Here is a 26254-nt window from a genome sequence, read left to right on the forward strand (position 1 = left end):
GTAGAGGGAAACACTTCCAAGAGAAAATGCTAAATAAAGAACCCCTAAATGGATTAAACAAGAAAAGGGCAAACAGGAAGAACCAGCTGGCAACATGTGGGAAGATAAAAGGGAGAGACAAATTAATATGTGGGAGAGAAGTTTTTTAAAAGCAAGATACAGTAAACAGCAGGGGAAAAATAAAAAAAAAAAAAAAAAAAGATGGTGGTGTTTCATTACCACAGAGAAAGGAATTACACATTCGGGAACACAGCTGCATTTTGCTGCTTGTGCAAGCAAAGGCTCAGGATCCAGCCCTCCCCTCCTCTCTTCCTCTAAATGCATCAGAGAGGCTGCGGATGGTGCTTACCCTCTCTGCTCCTCATTAGGCGGCTCTGTTAGCCCTTTTCTCTACCCAAACACCGGCTGGGGTTTGATGACTAACCTTATACACAAATCCAACATGAAGGCTTCCAACAAGAAGACTTCAGGGGAGATGATGAGCCTTAATTATTCTCTTGGCAAAAATTTCAGCAAAGATGGGACTTTTTGTAGCCAGCTTTCTTTCTCGCTCTGCAGAAAGCCTGGTCTGCTGCTGTGACATCTCTCCTGCTCTGCCCTTTCGGCTCCGAGCTGTGCCTTTACGGAGATGGCTCTCCACGGAGGGCCAGCGGCGAAGCAATCGAGGGATGGCCCCAGATGTCCCTTTGGGGACGGCCTCTCCCATCACTGGCCCAGTGAGAAGCAGCTCTTACCCCCGTGGGTTAATTGCTGTAATGAGCTTGTGGACAAGGCTCTGCGCTCAGTGCTGTGGCTCGTTCTGTACCTGCAGCCCCAGCAGCACCAACTGCACTCCTTCGGCGTTATTTAACCTGGCTGCAGCACCTCCGAGGTCGCTGCATTAAACGCTATGCAGGAACATAAAGGTGCCTCCCCTGCCCAAAGACTGCATAACCTGCACGATTTCCAACCTGGAACAGCACAGGAAGAGGCAGCAAGGGATGACAAATGAAACACAGAAGATGCAGCACAGCCTGCACAGATGCAGTACGCCAGCACAGCCTGCAAGAGCCCGCTCTTTCCTTACTGTGCAAACCTTGTAAAGCCAGCACGGAGTAGGTCAAGGACAGACAGTGACTTAGGCTGAAGGTGGAAGACCGGGAGAGGAACCTAAGGATAAAAAGAGCAGGGGTGGGTGCCGCAGGGAGATGAGGGAGAGCTGCCTCAGCACTCTGGCGGGCGAGCAGGAGCTATCGGCATCGCCGCCCGCGGGGTCGATGAGACGCACTGTGATCGCCCTGGCAGACACAGCACCTTTTCCTACAGAGAGAACAGACACATGCGAATTACAACATCATCAGAAAAAATCCCCGAGGAGAGAACATACCAGAGGTTTAAGACATGAGCGAAGCAGCAGAAGTAAAACAATTAGATTGGCAAGCTGCTAATGCTGGAAATCAGCCATGAGCTAAGGACTGCACTGCACACGCAATTATACCTGATTACAGGCACTATATATTTTTAATACTAAGCCGTGTTTTGGTGTAATGTACAAACTATAATTTCTCTATAAAAGTCTGTTTTATGAAAGATGCAGACGGGCACCGTCTCACTCACGCCCTTGTAACTATCTGTGGAACCTGTATTTTTGTTTCTTGGGTTGTGTAACATTTATAAAGAAGTATTTACATAAGTAAATTACTACTATAAGCAAGCAGGAGATTTCTCAGCCCAATACACTGAATAATTTCATTTAAACTGCCTGTATCACCACATACTGAAGGTGCATTGAAAACAGACATATTAGTACAAGTATTAAATAAAGATAAGAAGAAAACTCTTAAGGGGGGGTTCTGGCTGGCCTGTGCCCTTGGCCACCTGCCTGTCGTGCCGCTGCACAGTACCTGAGCTCAGGAAGCACCTGAAATACTCCAGTCCTGCCTGCCAGGTTCTGGTTTGACCCACATGGCTCTGCCAGCAGGGACCACAGGCTAAAACCTTGTTTTAGCCTTGTTTTAGCTGAAAACAGCAGTGAAGTTGTTCTAGTTTCATGCAGCCATCAGTATTCCCACCTATCCTAACACAATTTCTCTTCTATTCCTTTGCCATGGAAATCAGCAGTGCTTCCAGAGGTGCAGAGGCTGGGAAGCCTGGTGGCACTATCATCTGTTGGCGCTGGAAAGAAATTAAAACCCTCCACAAAGTGAGTCAGGAAAGGCTGTGAGCTTCAGGAGGAAGAAATCCGTCTCTCTCCACCTCTATATTCACAGAATCACAGAATTTTCTAGGTTGGAAGAGACCTCAAGGTCATATTCTGCCGGACTTCATCACTAGCAAATGTTCAGAGGTAGTTTGAAGATGTGAACAGTCAGCAAGAAAGGAACTTTCAGTTTCTTTCACAGAGTTATCACCTTCGTCACTGAGGTGCATTTAAGACCTAAGATCACTCTATTACCAAGCTCCCTGTGGCAATTTTTTCGGTTGCCTTACAGGAATTTTGCTAAACCTGGTGGTATAAATCAGTGAGTCACTAGCCAGAAAAAAAGTCGTGGTCTGCATTTGAAGGATGGGAGCATGAGGTCTGGAGCCGGCTCAGTATCACATCAAAGAAGGATTTAATAAGTGATGCCTAATGGCTATTATGCAAATCATTAATGGTAATTACAAGTGACAAGATAAAATCATATTCCAGTGTGGTTGCACAAACATCACTGAAGCAATGCTTATGAAAGCAAAGTTGTCAAATTAGACACGCCCTTCTCGTAGTTGACACAAGGCAACACTATCAGCTTTGATAAGCAAAGCGAGCAGAATGTGGAGGAGACAGGCTGACGATCGGCAAAAAGGCTGGGTGCTGGGATGGCCATGGAGCCAGAGGACCCAACCCCACTGCCCATCGCATCCCTTGAAAATGTAACGTTGTCCTGCTGCCCCCGCAGTCTCCATCCCTGTGTCGGTATTTATCTGCATTGCCTCCTCATCCGCTTTCACATCTCTCTTTTTTGCCATAATGACCACAGAAGTTACCAGCACAGACACTGTGCTGACAGCACTGCTAATCCTGCTGGCGAACCGAGTCTCATTGCTTCCTTTACTTCCATCTGTATGAAACCATTTGCTTCCTTCCATCACGTCTGAGTTGTAAATCCTTGGGGGACATTTTTATGTCTCGGGCTTGCCCAGTCCTTTTCCATGCAGTACTCTGCCCCGAGGCTATGCTCCTGGTCTACATGAGCACAAATAACAGCTGCAGGAGGAAAAGGAATTAGTTTAGTGGAGAAAAGAGCCGGTACTGGGGGATGTTTCAGCACAAGATGGTGGCACACAGCTGGAGAGCACAGAGTGCCATGTATACAGCAAACACAACAGCACGTTTACACCTGATCCATGGTGATGTCTCAGCTTGGAGCCTTGCCATGGTCGTAAGGAAGAGCACGGCATGGAGTGAAGCTCACCCATGGCTCTGCAAGCTGCCTGCCGGCCAGCGAACACCACAGCAGCCATCCAGCACATGGAGCAAACGATCAAACTGCTTCTAAAATACAGCTTGGTTGGCCACGGACTGGCTCCTGGATGCATTTGCTGCATCAGCCCCATGTCCATCTCCCAGTGAAACTGGCAGGAGCCCAGTAAAGCTCCAAAGGATGTGTCTGGATCCCCAGCACGAGTCCTTTGGAGGAGCAGTAGGATTGGTTCTAACCTTCACCGGTAAATGTGATCCTGTAGCCTGTAGACCTTTGAGGCAGGACGTACATAGAAGGCTGAGCAATGATGTGAATCAGTTTGCTTTGTGGCCAAGACCTGTACGTGATGAAGTGAGGCAGTGCCCTGTGCCCACCTGCGGAGTGATGTCCAGTATCCCCAGTACGTTCCCCTAAACCTAAGGCTCTGAAAGGGAGCGAAAGGTGACCTTAGTGCAGAGCCCTGCTCTTTGCAGAGTGCTGTTAGGCAACTTCTGAAAACCTACACAGCAGAAGCGAAGCTCCAAGCAATCCAGACATTATATTAATTTTTGTAGGCTCTCACAGCCACACCCTGTCTTCAATTATATTCCTCAAAATGACTGATGAAAGCCAGATTTACTCCCTATCCTCCTTTTTTGCTCATATTTTCACTATGGTAAGTCTAGGCTGTGTGGGGAGCACGGGGGATGTGTTTCCAGGGGAAGATGGACTTGTATTTCAGGCACTGCGGTCTTAGAAATGTGAGCTCTGGGAGACTCCAGCTCTGTCCTTGAGCAAGTTATTTCACTGTACCATATGAATAATGAATATTCCAGGATGCTGCCAGCCTTGGGTAGGCGTCTTTTATCATTTTTGATCTAAATAAAGAAGTAAATTAGCTCACTGGAGAGTAGAGAGCCCTAACGTGCTTGTGAAAAGGTGGTCGCATCCTTGTGTGCTTGGGGACCCTCTCCGACCCGCAGGCACAGCACGTCCTGCCACCAGCAAGGGAGCAGTGGCTGAGCACCCAAGCAGCTGCTGAGCACCCTTGTGGGGTTTTCTCTGCCCTTCTCCCCACCAGTGCCGGCTGCTCGGGCAGGTGTCACACTCACCTCCAAAGGGGACCGATCACAACCGCTCCTGTAGCCGGGTAGATGGACGTCCTCAAGTCAAAGGCTGCTTGTGAGTAAGAGTGGCCGGGGAATTGCACGCTGTAGGGAACAGAAGCCTGTGTCCCCTGGAGAGCAGAATATCCTCTCATTACGGCAGTCTGCCACAAAAAGACACTTGCACTGGCTGAGCCAGTTCTCCGAAGGCTCCTCTGGCTATCGCTTGCCCGGTTTGGGAGATTGCTCTGCTGTGAGCAATGGCCAGGCTGTGCCATTACCTGGTACCGCTCCGACAAACTCAGTTAATACATGTGGAAAACTTTTCTCCTTTTTATTTTGTGCTTGATAAAATCTTGGCTAGTAGTTATGGCAATGACCTGCCGGATCTCATCACAGTCCAGCCAGGGAACCAGCTAAATCGCCCATGGATATTCCCCTTCCTTCATCTCTTCCTTTATCTGTGATCACCACAAATTGAGGCAGCATGGAGAACAATTACTTTAACTGAAAAATAACTTCAGAGAGGTACTTTGTTTGTGTCAGCTTGCACTGAGTCAGGGACAAGCAGGAACATCCCACATTTAGTTGGCTTGCTCTTCGCAGACCATGACAGCAAGTTGTTTTTTTTGTGCTTGCACGACCAGAGCAATGTGAGCTACAAATGGGGAACTGAACCCACAGGGACACTACCTGAGTGACTTAAGAAATCTCACGGCAAAGCATGTATTAGACCTACTGTCTTTAATTGTGCCAGGTGGCAGACATCTACATCATGATATCCCTTGCCTTTTCACTACTACAGTCGCTATTATTCATGCTTTTCAGAAGTGTGAATTTATATTAACTTCCCATTTTTATTCCACACACTGTACCATAGCATGTGATACAAAAATGTTTATTGGACTAAGAATAAAATAAATACAAATTAATAAAAGATAAAAGGGACTTTGATGTTATAAATACCAATGTTTCTTCTTTGTACATAATCTAGGGCAACTTTTTTTCTTGACTTCTTGTAAAGTTTGCATCATACAAAAAGCTGATGACTCATAAAACATTATTTTACTTTTTGGAATAAGCTGCTGACATGTAAAGTATCTTCCTTGTGAACTGGGATTTCTAGAGGGAAACTGCCTATGGGCTATTTATTCCTGGCATAAACAGCAAGACTAGCCAGCCCCGTGGGAAGAAGAAACACCCTATAGGTGGCACCCCCTTTGGAAGGTATAAATAGAGATCTGCGGCAACAAACAACCTGCAGTCTGATTCAATATCAAGCTGTGCATCTTGCTTTGGGCTTTGGGTTGGATCTGCAGCTGTCCTCAAAATGAGTTGTAGTATTAAGCAGACAACTGGCTCGCTCAGGGGCAGGACCAGCGGTGGCAGCTGTGTTATTGGTGGCGGTGGTGGTGGTGGAGGAGCACGGATCTCCTCAGTCTCTTCTGGAAGATACACGACTTGTGGGATAGGTGGTAGCCGAGGGTTTTCTGGTAGAAGCTACTGTGGTGGTGTGAATTACGGAGGAGGACTGAGCACTGGCAGCTTGGTTGGTGGAAACTATGGAGGTGGCTTAGGAGCCGCCGTCCTCGGAGGATGTCCGGGCATCGGATTCAGCGGTGGCAGTGCCCGCTTCGGCGGTGGCATTGGAGGTGGCATTGGTATCGGTCTTGGTGGAGGGGTAGTTGGAGGTGGCTTTGCTGGTGATGGCATTCTTCTTTCTGGTGACGAAAAGGTCACCATGCAGAACCTTAACGACCGCCTGGCTTCTTACCTGGACAAGGTGAGGTGCCTGGAACAAGAAAATGCTGACCTGGAGTGCAGAATCAGGGAGTGGTACGCCAAGCAGGGCCCTTTTTGTGAGCCACGGGACTACAGCTGCTATTATAAAGAGATAGAAGATCTTCAAAACCAGGTAACATCATTTCTCGGCTGCTTTCTCCCTCGTAAGCTTCTCTCACGCCGTTGATTCACAACTTACTGCAGTTATCGAGAGTAACATTTCCTCGTTGTACAATGCTTTTTGTAAACAGACATTAAGACAACTGCCCGTAGAATGCCCTAGAGCTGAAATGTAAAAATCTTGGGTACTTGGACTGTTTCCACTGCTTTTATTCGTCAGATATATTTGAAAGGGAAAGTGTTAGGTTCACAGAATACAACTTGCTTGGCTCAGTAGTCTTTCTGAACTAGATCTGTGCCAACATGTTCAAATAGATGTCTGCCAAGAAAACAACTGAACAAGAAATAAATAATGAGTGACATGAATTTATATTGTGCTGTCACCAGTCTTGCAGATTTCCAGCTTAAAATTATATCTTTTTTTTTTTTTTTTTTTTTTTTAAAGTTTACTCTTTCACAGAGAACTGGATGTATTGGACATGTAATTAATAACAAGAACAAGGAGAGAATTGCCTGAATGCATTTTGAGTATGCAATTTAAAATTAAAAACATTTTCCTGCAAAGTGTATTTGGCAAAAATTCTAGGATGTCAACGCACAAAGAGGAATAAAGTGAAAAGAATCCAGGAAACAGACAGAATAAGGCAGACTTATAATTAAGTCTCGGAACAAAGCTTTTTTATCTCTTATCCGTGAAAGTGAGATTTAGACTTAAAAGGTTGGGTGGATCGTGGCAGGCTCTGGACAGCACTAATTATAATTCCCCAGCTGTCTGAACTGTGTGTTTTAGCATTTTAATGCCTCCACAGTACTTCACTCATCCCTGTGACTGCCAGGCTCTGCTGCCTGGTAGCCAGCATCAGAGAAGGGAGAGCTCGGGGTCTGCTCTGGGCACACCTGAGCCTGGGGATACAGGGAAGAGGCTTCAGGACTGAGTACCAAACCCTGCTCTTTTCCAGATTGTCTGCGCAACCATAGACAACAACAAGATCATTCTGAACATCGATAACAGCAGGATGACAGCTGATGACTTCCGAGTGAAGTGAGTACCCCCTCAGCACGCAGCACCCCTGCCTCTGGCACCGTGCCCTCACCTAAAGCCTCGCGGCGAGGAGCTCTCGGTCAGGTCCCCTGAGCCCTGTGCCCAAGACAGGCTGGAGGCTACGTGGAAAACTCTCATCCAGTGCCTCTGAGCTGCCTTCACTGGTGGCACTTTGAGGTTGGGGCAATAGCAAGGCTTTGTGCGGAGCTCGGAGGTTTTTAGAAAGCAGCCAGCTGCAGGGATTCGCAGACAGGGATGGGCGCGGGTTCACCTGAGCTGCCATTCTGGCACGCGGTGCCTTGCAGAAGGGAAGTTTTTGTTTTTTCTTGTTGGAGCACGGAAACGCGGTGAGTGACACCTCCACCCCGGTGAGAAAGCTCCAGACAAAGTGGATTGAGGGCAGGCTTTGACAGAGCAAGCCGGATTTGCTTTCCCTATTGTCCTGGGATGCTAGCTAGGAAACCACTGCAAGAAAGATGGACGGTCACATCAAAAAAAAAAAAAAGAGCGGATGGTGAGGTCAGGCTCTGACTGCTCTGTCTTGTTTCCTTTCTCACTCTCAGGTACGAGACGGAGCTGGCCCTTCGCCAGAGCGTGGAGGCTGACATTAACGGCCTGCGCCAAGTCCTGGATCAGCTCACTCTCTGCAGGTCTGACCTGGAGGCACAGCTGGAGTCGCTGCGGGAGGAGCTCTGCTGCCTGAAGAAGAACCACGAGGAGGTAGGCTCCTGCTCCTCTCGTGCAAAAAGCGTTAATTGCTAATTGCAGCCACTGCTGGCTGCGGGTGGGTTTCTCCTCCTCTGCTGCAAGTGATGGATGCAGACGGCGCGTGCCACCCAGGAGCTGAGAATGCCCACCAGAGAGGGGCTCTGCCGGGGGCTCTGCTCTTCCCTACAGGGAAACTGGGTTCTCGCAGTTGTTTTCCTTGTTTTTTTAAAAAAAATGATTTGATTTTCTGCAGGAAATGAACTGCCTGAGGAAACAATCGACTGGAGATGTGAGCGTGGAGGTCAATGCCTGCCCTGGCCCAGACCTCAGAAAGATCCTGGAGGAGATGAGGTGCCAATATGAAACACTGATTGAACGCAATCGCAAAGAAGTTGAGGACTGGTATGAGTGTAAGGTGAGCAAATTTACTCAGCTTTGACTTTTCCAGGCAATGCTTCCACACTTATTTAACTTAAGCAAAACCAACAGCATTCAGCACTGATTTCAGCTGACCAAGTGCTGCAGGGGATGCTGCCCCTCTGCCACATGTCATTAGGACTCGAGGCAGGAGCTCTTCACGAAGCAGATGAGGAGTGGGAAGGACTGGGCAGTGGCACTATTAGAAGAGGAATTACACGCAGGGTTTACTTCATTAGGATGAGAGACTTCACCCAAACTCTCCCCATTCTTTGTTTTTCGTTAGCTCCTCTGCTCTTTCCTTAATCCTCAGTCTGGTTTACACTGGGACATCCCCTTAATGTCTGTACTTGGTGCTTTGCAGATTGAGGAGGTAAATCGGGAGGTTATTACAAGTGGTCAGGAGGTCGAGACGTGCAACAACCAGGTCACCGAACTGAGACGCCAATTGCAAGCCCTGGAAATCGATCTGCAGGCTCAGCTCAGCCAGGTGGGTGGCGTGCTGCTGCACAGCTCAGCTGGCGCACGGTTCTGCTTTGGCGGAAGGCTCTGTGGTTAAAAGCAGTGCTTCCCAAGCTGTATTTCTAACGTGCCACACGTTTTTCTTCAGAGGGACAACCTGGAAGCATCCCTGGCTGAGACAGAGTGTCGCTACAACAACCACCTTGGTGAGCTCCAGAGCCAGATCACGTGCGTGGAGCAGCAGCTGGCTGACCTGCGCGCGGAAATGGAGTGCCAGAACCAAGAGTACAAGATCCTGCTGGACGTCAAGTGCCGCCTGGAGCAGGAGATCCATACATACCGCTGCCTGCTGGAGGGCGGCCAGCAGGACCTCATGTGAGTACCCCCTAGACACACCAAGAGGCGCAATACCTGTGTCCTGGGTATCTTCAAACAGCCTCAAAGTGAGCTACAGGTGGAGGCTTTCTTCCAGCTCCTTTCCCTTCCTCACTTATTTGGGGTGATTGGAAGGCAGTGGGGATAATCTACTTCCCTATCCTGTGCCAGGCATTGCCAGGAGAAGAGCTCCCTGCAGCTTTCTGCCCATTTTATGCCCAAGAGGAAAACAGATCGAGAGCAGAAGGGCCAACGAGCAACCCGTACTTCTGATTTATCTGACAAACCCTTCACTAAATGTCACTTTCCTGTCTCCACAGTCAGCAAGGAGGAATCAGTCAATCGTCAGGGCTAGGAGGAGGAGTTGCAAGAACAGGTGGAATAGGAGGAGGAGGTATCATTAGAACAAGCCACACTTACACTTCGTCTTCCCAGATGCCATCTTGTGCAGCTGCGGAGATACAAGGTAAGCGCTGCAACACGGCAAGATTTCCACAGTCCTCTCCTTCCTAGTGCAACACGGACAGGCAGCAACAAAGGCCTTTCCAGTGAAGTTTACAGGGGGTATTTAATGCAGTTTACAGGGGGTGTTTATTGTTTTATTGCGAAGCTACTGGGAAAGGCAGAGGAGTGGCTGCGAGTGCTTTCAGAAAGCAGGCAGCAGCTGTCAGTCTGCTCGGAAGCATGAGAACTGCAAAAAGTAAGGAGGAAGAAGAGGGAGAGATAGAAGGAGAGAGGCAGCGAAGGCAAGCCACAGACAGGCAGAGAACACAGAGAAAGAACCAGCACAAAACCTAGGGCAAAAGGAGAGCCGGAGAAAGGAGTGAAAACCAAAAAAGAAGCAGGAACGATGAGGATTTTGGTAGAAAATTACTAGCACTATTTCAGGGGGAAACTTCCAGCCAAACTGGAAGCAAAATACGTGACTGTGGTGGCAGCTGGTCCAGCAGAACGGGTGTGGGCAGGGGCACTGAGCTGGTGGGGACCCTGGTGCTGGTCCCTCACCCAGGTTATTGGGGGTGCAGGGTCTGCAGCTCCCACCTTTGGCATCCCTGCGTAAAAGGGCAGCCTCAGAGCACATCTGCCTGATGGGCAGGCAGCGACCAGGCCTCTCCTTTTGGTATTTATCTGAAATTCCAGCTGAGGTGGCTTGTGGGATGATCGTGCTGCGTATGTGTGCGGCGTGACAGTGTGGGCAAGAATCTGTTCTTGCTTTAAACAAAGTGATGTTTTCTTTGATCTCCCCAGTGCCTTGCAGAAGGATTTGTGATTAAGCAGAGAAATGAGAGTATACAACAAGAGATCCCTGCAGCAGAGCCGTGGATAAAGAGAGAGAATATTTACTGTATGCCTCTGCTAAGAGCAAGGAACGTGCTCTTCTGTATTACTCAGCGATGCTAAGCAATGTGTCAGAGGGATGAGCAGAGCGCTGGGCCACATTCTGCTTTATTTTGCTATTTGCTTTTTCCAGTCTGTACTGCTGCGTGTGCCCAGCCACCATGACTACTACTGGGGTTAACCAGTACTATGATCACTCACGTACCTGCTGGTGAAAAACCTTCTCTAATAAAACTTTGCTTCTGCCTGATGCAATCAAGAAACCCGTGTCTGCAAACTGAGTTCCTTGAGCAAAGCAGGGGCTGGTCCGGGTGCAAACCACATCCCCGGCCAGCAGAAGCTGGGAAGCCACGCACAAGGGGCCCCAGAAATGGTTGGGATCTGCTCCACGGGGAGCAAAGCGGCTTTGGCAGCAGGAGCCAGAGAGCAGCCTCGTGGACCTCGCAGGGCTCGAGAAGCTCCTCCCGGGCAGCCCCTGCAGGCAGATGCCTGCATTCCTCTCACAGGGCACTTTGTTAAAGCACAATTACAGAAAAGTATATAGGAGAATAAAGAGAACTGGCAGAAGGTCAGTGATGGGACAGGCAGAGAGAGCCTCAGCCCTGGGTGTTGCGTCTGGGCTGTGCCCGCTGTAATTCAGCATCCAGCCCACAGATCTTGGTCCCACAACTGATTTAATTTCTGCTGAGATGGCTTCTGCTCAGACCCAGCCCTTTCATGTTATAGGAACCTTCCCACTGAGAAAAGGAGTGGTGGCAAAAAGTCCATTTCCTACCTATTCTCACCTGGGGACTGAGTCACTGGCCGGGCATCCTGTTTCAAGCAGTTTCAACCCAAGCATCAGAAACTGCTGCAGAAGCAGCTGTACGCTCATCACACCCCCTGCAAAACCAGAGGGGGCAGGATGAGGGCTGAAAAAGTGCAGCTCAGCAGAGAATATGATAGAGAAAAACAGCCAGCTAGCATCTTTCGATACACACAGCCATTATTTCTTAAACCTCACAAGCAAGACAAAGATCAGCCCCTCCTCTGCCCCCAAAGAGCAGAGGTAGCTGGTGCTGAGTCAGTGTAGATGGGCAGTGTGTGTGCATCCTGAGGCTGACCTGGGCAGAAAACCGAGGGCAGAAGTTTGGTAACAGCCCCGCAGCTCTTCTGGTGGGTGCAGCCACGGGCTTACGGGGGTCAGTCTGCGTTTGGGGACTTTTCAGTTAAAAGCCAGTACGAGCTGGAGAGGTTTGAGGATTACACTGTTTGTTGGACCAGAGAACCATGCAGCGACTGGTTTTATACGCTCACTCCACCCTGCAGGTTTACAGCTACAGCATTGGCTGCTGTCACCTCTGGTGCGCTGTGATGTGGCTGTTACAGAGTCACACTCACTTGTGGGGTGACTTGGCAAGGCAACCCCCACCTGGTAATTCCTTTGCTGTCACAAGCTGGAGATTACGAAGTGGTCAACCTCATGGGGAGAAGGAGAAAGGCTATAGAGACAAAAACATTTCATGACAACATGTGCAGTCTGGTGTGGCACTCTTTTTTAGCCTCGCCTCTTATATAGAAACTGATTTCTCTGTTGCTACAGAAATAGACTTAACACAACCTGACACCTTCCAGGCCAGTGTCCTCTCAAAGGCTCACAGACAGCAAGTGGCTGAAGCAATCATCAGTGTGTCAGGGAGGTGAAGGATGCCTATCTCCTGCTCTAGAAGTGCATGGAGAGATGAGTAAGTGGTATTTATTTGATTTTATCTATGAGACATTAAATCCATGACTATCCAGTGGCTAGAGCATAGTAAGAAACAAAAAGAAATAAAGAGAAATGAGAAAATGCAGCACTGGAACTACTGCAAACTGACACAGAACAGCTGCCATCAGTAGATGCTTTTAAACCAAGACTCTAAATCAAGTCTTCTCTAAAGACAAGTTCCAGTCCTAGGGAAAGTCTCGGACTTGATGCAGGAATCCCTTGGTGGACGTGTATACCCAGGGATATGCTGGCATATGCTTCCCAGCAGAGAGAGGTGCTTATTGTGGTTATACTGGAAGTTTTCCAGTGGTCGGACTCCTCTGCATATATCCCAGTTGCTCTCAGAGCTCCAGCTGAGAAGTTGGAAGGACGTCTTTCCACGTTCCTTTGCCTTTGTATTCTCCTGCCTTGTTCAGTGCAAAGACAGACAGATAATCCCCTTCTTGGTCTTGGTAAGTTCCCTTTCTGGTCTTGACCTTTCCCAATCTGCCAGTCTTCCTCTAAAAATACAAGGACATTTTACAGACATGCCTCCAGTTTTCAGTCTTCTGGAAACTCCGGGCTACCCCCAAAGGAGAAAAGCTTGCTGCTTTCTTCTGGGAGCCCCAGCTGATTCCCACCAGCTGGGGAGCCTCCTTCTCTTGCAACCTGCTACTGACATCTAGCTGCTCCGTCGGATTCCCTGTATTCACATCAAAGGCCTTCCCACCCGGCGCACAAGGTCCAGCAGGAGCAACACACGCACTTTCACAAAGGAGCTGTCCTAAATTCCTGAGAGGTGAAAGAGACCTAATGACACGGGCCGCAGGACTGTAATGATCCTGAGGTTATGCCTATGCCTCTGGAAAGCCCCCAGGGACCTACAGACTCAGCTCCTAAGACACCAGACCTACGAGTCGGGATGCGTCTGGGAAGCAACTCATGAGAAGGTGGCTTGGGATAAACAGTTCCCCAGCAGCAAACACCCTGGAAACAACCCATACATTAGGGAGCTGCAAATTACGGAGCTGCAAGCCCTGGGCTGGAAATTACATTTCCATGAGATTTCCATACTTCTTTGTGCCACGCAGACTAGACCCAGGAAGCTTATGAGCGCACACAACTGAATGAAAATAAGGAGGGAAAGGTTAGGGTTGTGTTTTTTTTTTGTTTTTTTTTTTTTTAGATCTTCAGAGCAGTGATTTAATTTTATCTTAGCTTAACTAGTGCACCCTTTTCCCGAAGACAAAAAGGAAAAATAGCAAAACAGAGGGCAAGAGTGCACCATGCAAGGATCCCAGGCAGAGGCACGAAGAGGAGGGTCCGAGGGGAAGGTCCCCCCGGGGACCAGCGTGCTCCCAGGGGCCAAAGCCATCCTCTCTGCAGCAATTACCACAATAAGCATGTAGACGTCCTCCACTCCCACAAAGGAGCAAGTCCCACGTTTCTGCCTGCATTATTCTGATGTGCTAAAATGATAACTGTGAAGGAGAGGAAGGAATGTGTGCTCACTCAGGAAAGATGCTTGCTGCAGACAGCTATTGGGAAACTCCTGAAGAATCATACGCAGGACAGGCAAAGCTTCAAGCAATGCAGCATTACATCAGTTTCGGTTCATTCCTACCACCACACCCTGACTCCAATTATGCTCTCCAGTCCTAGTAATGAAATTCAGATATTCCTTTCTATGCACAGTAACTTTTTATTAAGGTTTTTACCTATTCTTAGCTTGGCTCCTTTGCATTTGGGCGCTGAGCAGAGCACAAGGTGGAAGGAAGGGCAGGCTGACATTCAGGCACTGCAGACGGATCCAGGAGACCTGGGTTCAGCATCCCCAGACTCTGCCAGAGGCATGCTCCTTATCTCTGAGTAAAGCACTCGGAGCAAGTGCCTCCACACCTCTGTCTCCAGCCTGCTTGGAGATATCACTGCCAGCTTTCACTGCTGGCACAGTGACATCCAAGGATGCAGAGATAAGAGGACGCGTCCTTACGAAGGAATAACTAGAGTAAGAGCAATAAAGTGATGGTAAAATCCATGAACACTGGGACACTTCAGTCCTTCAGTAAATGAGATTAGCTACTTGCCATAACAGCTACTCCAATCTGCCATCCTGACACGGAGTGGGGATGTGAGCAGGAGTTTCGTCTCACTTCTTCTCTGGGGAAACAAGCTTGGAGAATTTCTTACAGGGAACGGTTAGTTTCAGGGAGCTGTGGAATGCCTGTCTCTTGCTCAACAGTGGCTAAAAACAGGTTCTCCCTACCGAGAAGGCCATTGCACTTGTGTCTTAGCCAAATACCTCAGGAAAATGAGCTTAGCCTGGATTTTGATGTCAGAAGAGGGGAAGGATTTTTGCTTTTTCCTTTCTCTGCCTAGCTAAGATTTGGAGACATTAGGGATAGAGAATAACCTCTAGTTTTATTTAATCCATCTTTTCCAAACCAGTCCAGAACTGTAGTGGGGAACAATTTTTCTGCCAGCTTCATCAGCAATTCTGTCTTTGTACTTCCTAGGACAGTGGTCTCAAACCTCTCAGAAGCACGCAGCACATATTGACAGAGACATTGCCCATGGGATGTTTCCAGCCCCATTCACTGTTTCAAAAAAAACAAACAACAAAACATATTTCCCCAGCAACAACCACTATCCATACTGATGAAAACTACAGAAACATCTTTCACTGAATGTCAGGACAATGTTTAAAGTCCTAGGATGTTATTTCATGCTCTCCATATAAAGAAGCAAACCTTTGTGAACTGCCGGAGAGCCCAGCTCACAAATGAAGAATCTTTTGTCCGTGGCCCTTAAGAGCCCATTCCACAAGCGTCACGTCTTGTAGCTGAGTTTTCGGGAATTATTTCACCAGTGGAGAGACTTAAAGGTTAATCTTTCTGTCTCTGATCTTTCCACAAAGTTCTTACATCATTCCTCATACATCATTCGAGAGTCAAACTTCGTATGTATTTTTTCTTTTTCATCTTACATATTCAAACATCAGCACCCTGTAAGAAAACTGCTTATTCAACTCAAAATAAGATGAAAATAAATTAATGAGAGATAAAGAGCTCTTTGATGCAATAACCTTTAATGATTTCTTCCTGGTATATAATTTAGGACAGTGTTTTTCCTGGCTTAATGTTGTAAAGTTTGCATCATAAACAAAAAGCTGATGATTCATAAAACATTATTGCTAATGTATTTTTGAAATAAGCAAGAGACATGTAAAGTATCTTCCTTGTCTATGGGGAATCTTGAAAGGAAACTTCCCTTTGAGAAATTATTCTTGGCACCAATGGCTGGAGTAGCCAGCCTTATGGGAAGAGGAGCCAGTGGTGACACCCACTGTGGAAGGTATAAATAGAGTTTCGTGGCAGCGGACAACTCGCAGTCTGATTCAATATCAAGCTGTGCAACTTGCTTTGGGCTTCTGCTTGCATTTCCAACTGCTGTCGCCATGAGTTGCAACATTAAGGAGACTATTACTGTGTCTAGCAAAGGCAGGAGCAGTGGTGGCAGCTGTATCATTGGTGGTGGTGGTGGAGCACGGATTTCTTCCTATGGGATAGGCAGTGGCAGAGGTTTTTCTGGAAGGAGCTACTGCGGTGGAGTGAATTATGGAGGGGGACTGAGTGTTGGTAGCTTGGCTGGTGGGAGCTATGGAGGTGGCAACTGCTATGGCAATGGCCTCGGGTTTGGCCTTGGAGGCGGTGTGGTTGTTGGTGGTCTTGGTGGCGACTGTTTGCTTTCATCCTGCGATGAGAAGGTGACCATGCAAAACCTCAACGATCGCCTGGCCTCCTATCTGGACAAGGTGAAGTGCTTGGAGAAGGAAAATGCTGAACTGGAATGCAGAATCAGAGAGTGGTATGCTACACAGGGCCTCTCCTGCGAGCCCCGGGACTACAGCTGCTATTACAAAGAAATTGAAGATCTTCAGAATCAGGTAACCCCATTTTTCAGTTGTTCCTGCCATCGTTAAGGTTCATTTCTTAATTTGCATTTAGAACTTATTGCAATTCTTTAAGATATTTTTACTGCTGTAAAATGTCTTTGCAAACATAAGTTGTAGCAATTTCCTCTGTGACATTGTTGAGTGTGAGTGTGGACGCATACTGCAAGGTGATATAGGTAGGATAATGCTCTTAAAAAGGAAAAAGGATGCCTTGTTACACTGTGATTTGGCTGTATAGTTAAATATTACTGACTGTGCTCTGAGGAAATGCAGTGGTGTCAGCCCTGTAAGAAAAGCAAAGTAATGAGAACTGTAGAGCAAGAGGAAAACACACATAGCAGATGTATCAAATAAAGCATTATAAATGCTATGTGAAAAAAGCTGAGTATTTAAAATTGTCTGTTGATTGCAGTGGTGGCACACCTGACAGTAGTATGTCCCCAGTGAAAGCTGTAGATGAGCTTTAGGCTTAAAGGTACCTTCTAACTCTCTTCCCTGAAAATCCTTAAGCTTGAAGTCAGGAACAAGCCAGCCTAAATGTCAGCTGAGCTTTGATATCTCAAGGAAGGTTCTTTATGCTCACCTCTTTGTGAAGCATCTTTGGAACTTTCCTTTCATACTTTGAGACTGGGAATTGCCCTCTCACTAACTCCCTACCTCTCTTCTTTACTGCCTGCTAGTCAAGGAGGCACAGCTACCTCCTGCAGCTGCTCTGCTCAAGGAACAAAGCAATTTAAGTAGAAAGGTGATGGAAAAAGGAAATTGTAAAGAGTTAATACTTAACTGTCCCCTAGATACACCTGTAGAGTACTGCAGCGGAGAGAAGGGAGCCATCTCTCATGCTCTGCTCTTTTCCAGATTGTCTGCGCAACCATTGATAACAACAAGATCATTCTGGACATTGATAACAGCAGGATGGCTGCTGATGACTTCCGTGTGAAGTGAGTGCCCCTCCGTGCCGATGCACCCCCTTGCCTCCTCCCTGCTCCTTCGCATCTCACTCACGGCGTCCCAGCGCACCCCATGCAGAGGCTGAGGACAAGTCTCCTGCAACACCACGTTAGGGCAGGATGGAGTGATGAAAGGCATTTTGCTCCTGGTCCTCAGACATCCCATAATTAGTATTCTTGGGTAAAACATTGGGCAATGGTGTTTGGTGGTTAGGGCTTGGGACTGACACTGCAGGGAGTGGCCCTTAGTGGGATACTGGGAGCATTTCCATCACAGACCAGTGCAGATCGGGATCAACAAAGCAGAAATGCAGCTGGGTGAGTGATACCAAACACAGTGATATCAGAACGGGGAGAAAGACATGGGGAAGAAGAGCTGGCACATAACAGGCATCAAGTGCAGGGCAGAAATCAAACACAGTGCATCCAGCTTAGCCAGCAAAACAAAGTACGGAGCAGGCAGATGGGAAGAGGAGATCTTTGCAGAAGCTGAGTGGAGATGTTTCAGTTCTGATTTTCTTTTTCTTTCTTTTTTTTTTTTTTTTTTTGCACAAACCAGGTATGAGACGGAGCTGGCCCTTCGCCAGAGCGTGGAGGCTGACATTAACGGCCTGCGCCAAGTCCTGGATCAGCTCACTCTCTGCAGGTCTGACCTGGAGGCACAGCTGGAGTCGCTGCGGGAGGAGCTCTGCTGCCTGAAGAAGAACCACGAGGAGGTAGGCTCCTGCTCCTCTAGGAGCACCACAGCCCTGGCATAAAACATTTTGCCTACAAGAACATGCTCTGAATGTAGAAGCAAAGAGGAGCCGATCCATACCACAGCTTTCCCATCAAACAGGTCTGGGGTTGAGACCTGCCTGCCTGCTGGGTGGTGCAGGAGCTCAGGCCGAGGCAGCTGCTCCTCTCTGGGACTGGCACTGGGAGAGCCAGAGGGGGTGAAAGTTGCTGCTGTCTGCAGTGGGTGAGAAAAGAGATTACCCAACAGATTTGTTGGGGAAAACACTTGCACCATCTCTCAGTGGTTCACAGCCACAGCTGGGAGGCACCCCGGGCAGGGAGAGCTGTTCTCAGCCACCGAGCTCTGCTCTTCTGTGCTGTTTTAAAAGCCAAAATGTGTCTAATCTGGGTTGCATTTCCAGGAAATGAATTGTCTGAGGAAACAATCAACTGGAGATGTGAGTGTGGAGGTCAATGCCTGCCCTGGACCAGATCTCAGGCAAATCTTGGAGGATTTGAGATGCCAGTATGAAACACTGATAGCGCGCAACCGCAAGGAAGTTGAGGATTGGTACGAGTGCAAGGTAAGCAACACACGCCTGCTGTGAAACGAACTGATGAGCACATTTCAGAGCACAGGAGCATTTCAGAGAAAATAAGCAGTTGCCCTTTGCAATGAAGCCCAGGCTCAGCACTCATTTACACCCTGTGTTCTGCGGGAGACCTGGGCCTGTCTGACCAGTTTGCTATGCCCCATCTGGAATGGCAGCATTAACCGCGAGGCCTTGTGGTGTGGTGTTGGAACTGAAATACCCCACATTTGGATTAAAGAGACTTAATAGCCATGAGGTTAATGCGATTTGTAAAAGAGCAAGCAGTTGAAGGCGGTGGTTAACGCCCAGTTCAGAGAACTCACCGTGCTCCCTTTTGGTTTTGCTAGCAGCTCACTGTGTTCTGCTTCAGTAAAAGAAGTCCAAATTACACAGATATACTCTGACGGTCTTTATTCTGGCTTGGTGCTTTGCAGATTGAGGAGGTGAATCGGGAGGTTATTACAAGCGGTCAGGAGGTCGAGACGTGCAACAACCAGGTCACTGAACTGAGACGCCAATTGCAAGCCCTGGAAATCGATCTGCAGGCTCAGCTCAGCCAGGTGGGTGGTGTGCTCTCTTACAGCTGTGTTTGGATACTGGTGAATAACTCTTTAATTTCTACACTGGAAATAATAAACTCCATGGTGACACCTAAATGAACCTTGTTTCTTTGTTTGGTTGTCCTGTTTACCAGAGGAATAATCTGGAATCCTCTCTGGCTGAGACCGAGTGCCAGTACAACACACTCCTCGGGGAGCTACAGAACCAGATCACGTGCGTGGAGCAGCAATTGGCTGAAATTAGGGCGGAAATAGAGTGCCAGAACCAGGAGTACAAGACCTTACTGGATGTCAAGTGCCGTTTGGAACAGGAGATTCAGACCTACCGCTGCTTGTTGGAAGGAGGACAGCAGGACCTTATGTATGTAAATCCCTGAATCTGTTAGAGAATAAAGGAAAATATCAAGGATCTGAATTATGGATTTGGAATCTGACACCACATTTGGCCCATCTTTATGTTTTCACTGAGATGACAAAGCTGTCTCATGAGCAGCCTTACTATGAAGTCTGAACTAAAAGTTACTCCTTGGGATCTGCAAAGCAGAGGAACCAAATCTTCCAGCCCTGTAGCTATTAGTGCTGTTAGCATTTGTCACCGTCTCTGTTCTGTAATAAGATGGGTGAGAACTGTCAGAAGAAAATTAATTGCAGTGCGCTGCCATTTCCATGCCAAAAGGGGGCACAAATGCAAAGCAAAATGAAAAAAAAAGAGCACTGTGTAAAATACTCAGACATTTCTAACCCCTGTAAAGACGTAGTTTGACATTTTGTGCCCTCAGTAGTGTCCAGTAATGTTCTAAAACTGCCTATTTCTTTCACCAAATTTCTCCCACTAGTCACGGAGGAGGAATCGGAGTAGGAACTGGCGTAGGAGGAGGAGTCATTAGGACAAGCCACACCTATACTACAACCTCGTCTTCCCACTGCCAGCCGCAAGTCCCACCCTGCAAGACCGGAGACATACAGGGTAAGAGTCGGGTTTCCACAAGAAGAAAACATTTTTATTCCAGTCTGCTCCTTTGTAATAAGGCCAGGCAAAGCAAACTCTCAACAAAACACAATTATTTAGGGAATTTCTGGGTTTCCCTGTCTTGTCTGCCACCTGCTCTTGCTTAACAAAGTCTGCTCCTGTAATAAGGGCACTACACACAGAATCACAGAATATCCCGAGTTGGAAGGGACCCATAAGGATCATGGAGTCCAACTCCTGGCTGATTTTTGTTGTTATTTGAAAGATCTTGTCTCTGTCTGAATCAAAATAATGTTTAATGTTTCTCTGTATTTTTTTTTTTTCTCTCCAGTGACCTGCAGGAGAATTTGTGATTGAGGATGCATGGACTAGAAGGTGACGTACAGAGAACCCCACAGACAAAACAGGAACACTCGCTGTTCCCTGCACGCCTCTACGGAGGGAAAGTAGAAGTAATGGTGCGATGCTTTGCCGTGTATCTCAGGGGGCCTCTCGGGGGCCTCCCTTTTGTTTGTTCTGCTACTTCTGTTCTGTAATGCTGCAACCCCTAGAAGTTACTTGAGTTAGTCAGGATCACTACTGTACCTGCTGGTGAAAAACCTTCTCTAATAAAACTTTGCTTCTGCCTGATGCAATCAAGAAACCCGTGTCTGCAAACTGAGTTCCTTGAGCAAAGCAGGGGGCAGTCTGGGTGCAAACCACATCCCCGGACAGCAGAAGCTGGGAAGCCACGCACAAGGGGCCCCAGAAATGGTTGGGATCTGCTCCACGGGGAGCAAAGCGGCTTTGGCAGCAGGAGCCAGAGAGTGGCCTCGTGAACTTTGCAGGGCTCGAGCAGCTCCTCCCGGGCAGCCCCTGCAGGCAGATCACAGAATCACAAAATGGTTTGGGTTGGAAATGACTTTAAATCTCATCTAACTCCAACCCTGCCGTGGCAGGGATGCCACCCACCAGATCAGGTTGGCCAAGGCGCATCCAGCCTGGCCTTAAGCCCCTCCAGGGATGGGGCAGCCACAGCCTGTGCCAGCGCCTCACACCCTCACAGTGCAGAATTCCTCCTAACGCCCGGTCTGAACGTATCCCCTTTACAACCAACAGCCTGAAACGAGTGAAAAACCCGTGTGGGAAAAGCAGATGACCCCAAAGCCCATTTCATAGCCCAGACCAGCACAGCACAACCGTGTCCCAGAGCTGGAGCTGTAGGAAAGATCTGGGGATCGCCGAGAAATGAAGAAATACAACACACTCGGAGCCCAAACCCAGCGAATTTCCCCAAAACAGCCCGGAGCTCGGCGACCCCTGGCGGCGCGGCCGGGGAGGAGCGGGCAGGAGCTGCGGGTACGCGCACACGGGCACGGGCACGAGCACACGGGGACGCGCAAGGCACGGCTCGGCACGGCTCGGCTCCGCCAGGTGTCAGCCGTTCGCTGCAGGAGGGCTGGGGCCGGTGCTGGTAGGCGATGAAAGCAGGGTGCGATACCGGGAGATGAGGGAATTAACGCCCTGCGATACACGAAGAGCCGCGTGGGGCGCTCGGGAAGGTGGGTGCTGGCCGGGCTGGCCCCCAGCACGCAGGAGGAGCTCGTCTGCAGATGTCCCCTGGTGTCCCCATGCATCCCCATAACATCCCCAGGTGTCCCCACAACATCCCCACGTGTCCCCATGTGTCCCCACAACATCCCCAGGTGTCCCCACACGTCCCCACAACATCCCCAGGTGTCCCCACGTGTCCCCACACATCGCTTCTCACTGCCAGGGCCGTGGGTGAGGCTGGAGGCCACCAATGTGCAGCTCTGGGGGCTCGCAGCGGGTGCCCAAGCAGAGGCGTGCTGCAGGGATGCCGGTAGCCAAACACACAGACAGAAGCTCCCCTCCTGCTCCATTTAGCGGTCACATTCATGGCAAGCAAGGCTGACGTGGCCTGATTCTGAAAAACTGACTTGCAGGACACAACGCGGGTTTTGTTCCTGCCTCTGAAGACCCCGGGTGCGTTCCCCTGCCTGGCCGTGCCCAGGACTAAAGCCACCCCGAAACTCGCTGCACCCATTTGCTGACACCCACGGATGTTTTTTCGGATGGTGCTGGGCTGTTTTGCAGCGTGTGGTGGCAGCCAGGCTCTCCGCAGGGTGGCAGAGCTGCAGCTCCGAGCCCTTGCCAAAAGTCTTGCCAAAGAGGCCGCACCGAGCCGGCTGCGCAAAGGGCTGCTCAGACCCGAATTAACGAAGTCCCCGACAAAGGGTTCGTACAGTCCAAGTCCCTCTCACAGCCCTGACTCACCTAATTACCGCTCCTATCATAATCACCATCGTTCCAGTGGGTGGTGGAGCTTTTGAAGGTGCCCTTTACGGTTTCATCAGCGCTGGTTCCTGCAATACCGAATGAGTAACAGATCCAGAAGGCGGCACCCAGGAATTGGTTGTTTTCCTGCTGGAGAGCTGTTTGCTGGCTAGGATAGCACAGACCCCAAACCAGGGGGCTGTGGGGTGGCTGTAGGGTGGGGAACACCCCGTGCTTGGGCTGCCAGTGGCACTGGGTGGGTGCCTTGTAGGCACAACGAGCCCCCCGGCCGCGCATCTCGGGGCGCGGGCAGGTGCCCAGGGCTACGCCCTGCGTTGCAGAACAGCACAGCAGAGGTGGGGCCTCGCTCCCCCACTTCAAAACAGGTATTTTAAAAACCTTCGCGTATGTAGAAGTGTTTTGGCATGCAGGGAATGGCCGTACACAGATGGGCTAGGTGGAATTTTTTCGGAGCTCTGGGAAGGCACTGCTTTGTTTTAGGAGATGTGGCCAGAAATAAACACAAGCAGAAGCAGAACGAACGACGCATTCTGTGTACTGTGCCACTAAGTAATGCTAAAAATATTTGAAGATGCTCCTTCTGGGTTCGTGGCAGCTGTACAAACTGCTGTGGGAACAACACGATATCCTTCTCAGCCATCAATCTCACTGCTAGGACAAGAATGGGACAGTTTTTTTGTTTGTTTGTTTGTTTGTTTTTTACACAACAATTTCTAATACAAAAATTAACTCAGAGAAAATGAAATTTTTGCTAGAAATAGTTAGTACTGACATTTTGAGCCTCCAAAATTCGGGTGGGAATTGCTGCCAGGCACCACCAGCTGTGTTTGTGGGAACAACAGATTTCAAAGCACTCTGTGCCCTCATTACAGAGGAAAAAACCTGGGACTCGTTAGGTAGCAATTACCTTTTGTTTGCAACTCTCAGCTGATGCACTTTTAAAATAATAAGCACGATTAAGCCCTAATACGATTCAACTAACCCAAATCAGTTTTTCTCAGATTTTCCAGTTTTCAAACATTTGGATTTTACTGAGATGAGAACAAAATCTCGCCATATGCATTGTAATGGAGAGGAGAGCAGCTCCATGCTGATCCGCAGTGGAAGAGCAGTGTCCCTCCTCAGAACGAGGACCACGTGCTGCCTCCAACCACGTCATACTGCAGGGACTGGGTTTCTTCTTCACTATGGAGAAATATCATCCCCTGGAATTACCTGGTGTTAATAAAATTGCTTGATGATTATATAATGGGAGTTAGTTTATAATGTATAATTAAGTGGATGAGTCACGTTCCCCAGATAGATCTTCCACGGTTTTTCTCTGTAGGAACATTTTTCTCTATAGGAACACAAGGAAAATGACTTCTGACAGATCTGGCCAGAGGTAGGAAGGACTGAAAAGGATTCATCACACAGAAACAGCCACAGGTGGGCACTGGTGCAGTTGTACCCCACAGATGTGCTCAGCAGCCTCAGTGCCTTCTCCCAAACCCCAAAGCAGGCTGTGAACACAGAAAAGGTGGTGCCACGGGAGCAGGCAGGACCTTCCATGTGCTGAGCCCACCCTCCAGGTGGCCACGGTGGCTTTTCCAGCCCTTATTCCTGCCCCTGCACCCCAGAGAAAGGAGACTCCCTTCCTTCTCTGCTGGCAGCCAGGACACATCTGCCCTGCTGCACAGCATGTGGCTACCCTGCAGTCTGGGTGTACTGGGTGAGCCTTTCAGGCTTAAATAGTCCACCAACCTCTTCTGGGCAGCAGCTCGTAACGTTTCCATCACAGGGAAAGGGAGGAAACCTCATTGCAAGCAGCTGTGGTGTCATCTGCCCTCAAAGCATCCTCCTCCTCCTCCACCCTCTTCCATTTCGGCTGTGCCCTGAAGCATGTCAGTCAATGCAAAAGGGCAGCTTGTCCTGAATGCCATGAAACTCTCGGCTCTGAGGGTACGTTGTGACTGTATGTTTTCTCCATTAGCTATGCTCAGTGCCAAAAACAATACTCTGTTTCAAAACAAAGCTCATGTTTTAAATCTCAGCTTACAGTTCAGTCCACGCCTCTTTTCCTATAGCGGTGTGGGAGGCACAGGCATCACAGCTTCTCTCGTAGCACTTATTTCTGGATTTTGCAGAAGACATTGTCTAAAATCCTCTGATTAGCTCAGTATGCTTGCAGATGCCTGGACAGTCATATGAGACATAACTGCAGAGATAACTACCATCTCATAAAAGAGCTGGTGGAAAGGACTTCCATCCCACAGCCAATCTGAAATAAAACATTCCTTTCAGGAACCTTTTGCTCCATAACATCTCTGTGATCCCAATGAGTGCAGACACACAGAACCCATCAGGCTTCTTGAGTTTTAAGGAGCCAGTCATCACTCTGGAGGTATGATACCTGCAAGGATTCAGGGGGGAAAAGTGGCACCGAGTCTTCCTTTCACTAACTAAACATCGAGCTGTGAAGTACGCTGTGCCCAAGGATACTCACTGATGCTCAAACAAAGCAAACGTGCTCTGCTTGGGAATGGAAGACACAGAGCTTAGTCTAACCACAAGGAATAACTAATACAACAGACGCAGTAAGCATCCTTCCAATAAATAAATAAATAAATAAGCCTCTCCCTTCTGCAGAATTACACAGAACAACCCAGCAATGTTCCTATAACACGGACGTCAGCGACTGGAAGCCAACAGGCAGAAGGTAACCCCACAGCTCCATGTGCCAAAGCAGCTGTTAGTACAGGAGACAGACGCATGAGCTTCAAGAGACAAGGATTTTTCACCAGAACACGCTAAAATTATCATCACTGAGACTCCACCAAGTTTTGCAGTGAACGATTTCAGTTTCCCCAGGCCGCAGAAGGCCTGGCTTCCTGGGACATTTCATGACACGGAGCGGGAGCTGAAACTTTAGGTGTGCCCAACCGTGTGGGTGAGGGTGTGCTGGGAGGGGTGTTTATAAAAAGATGTTTCCACAAACACTTGCTATGAGCCCATAACAACCAAACCTCCAAATTAGCAACAATCAACATCACAAAGGCTTAATGAGGGAAAAATAAAACGGCCAATCAATAGGGGAAGTTGGACATCACCCAACTAGTTCAGCCTACACAGTGCCAGCTAACAGAGCATTGACATTACCATTTGTATCTTTCATTTATTCTGTGCTTCTAGTCCATGTTTCTATTTGTTTTATGCTCCATCAGTTGAGCATCCTGTCATTATCAGAACTCCAACTCACAATTTATTATTATTTTTTTTTGTTATATCCACATTAATTTTTAGTAGTATCTTCCACGCTGTCACTACTCTTCAGAAATCCCAGGGCAAAATGGAAGTTTACAAAACCTTCTCTGTACACGATGCATACAGCATCAGAGTAAGGCCGAGGTACTGTACGTGACCGCCTTTTCCCAATAAAAACCCAGCCCGCATATACTCAGGTAATGCAGTGCAGGTGTTCCTGTGCATTAACCTCCTCCTACAGGGGGGAGGATGTTTGGACGTGCGCTGAGACAGGTAAACATCCTGGCTGAAACTCTGCAATCCCTCCAGCAGTGGGGACACATCCTCACTGCTCGTCTCTCACCTTCACCGATGTGCCAAGAGAAACCAGCCCAGAGCAAGGATGCTTCCCCCAGTCCCTCAACTGTGCTGTAACCTCAGTTGGTCTGAGCAAATATTTCCTGCAACAAGCCATCACATTTTTCTTCCTT

General features: G+C 48.6%; 1 protein-coding gene across 1 annotated transcript; it reads left to right on the plus strand.

Annotated features, from left to right (window-relative positions):
- Positions 1-5858: 5858 nt before the first annotated feature.
- LOC309887362 (uncharacterized protein) lies at positions 5859-19650 on the plus strand (the record flags this gene model as incomplete). Its single annotated transcript, XM_082778984.1, has 12 exons — positions 5859-6443; positions 7390-7472; positions 8036-8192; positions 8434-8595; positions 8962-9087; positions 9208-9434; positions 15907-16444; positions 17312-17394; positions 17963-18119; positions 18543-18704; positions 19148-19273; positions 19408-19650. 12 exons carry the CDS (start codon positions 5859-5861, stop codon positions 19648-19650), a joined length of 2649 nt encoding a protein of 882 aa, XP_082635110.1.
- Between the last annotated feature and the right edge of the window lie 6604 nt (positions 19651-26254).

The sequence above is a fragment of the Aythya marila genome (assembly GCF_965140915.1).
Source record: "Aythya marila genome assembly, chromosome: 25".
Taxonomy (NCBI): Eukaryota; Metazoa; Chordata; class Aves; order Anseriformes; family Anatidae; genus Aythya; species Aythya marila.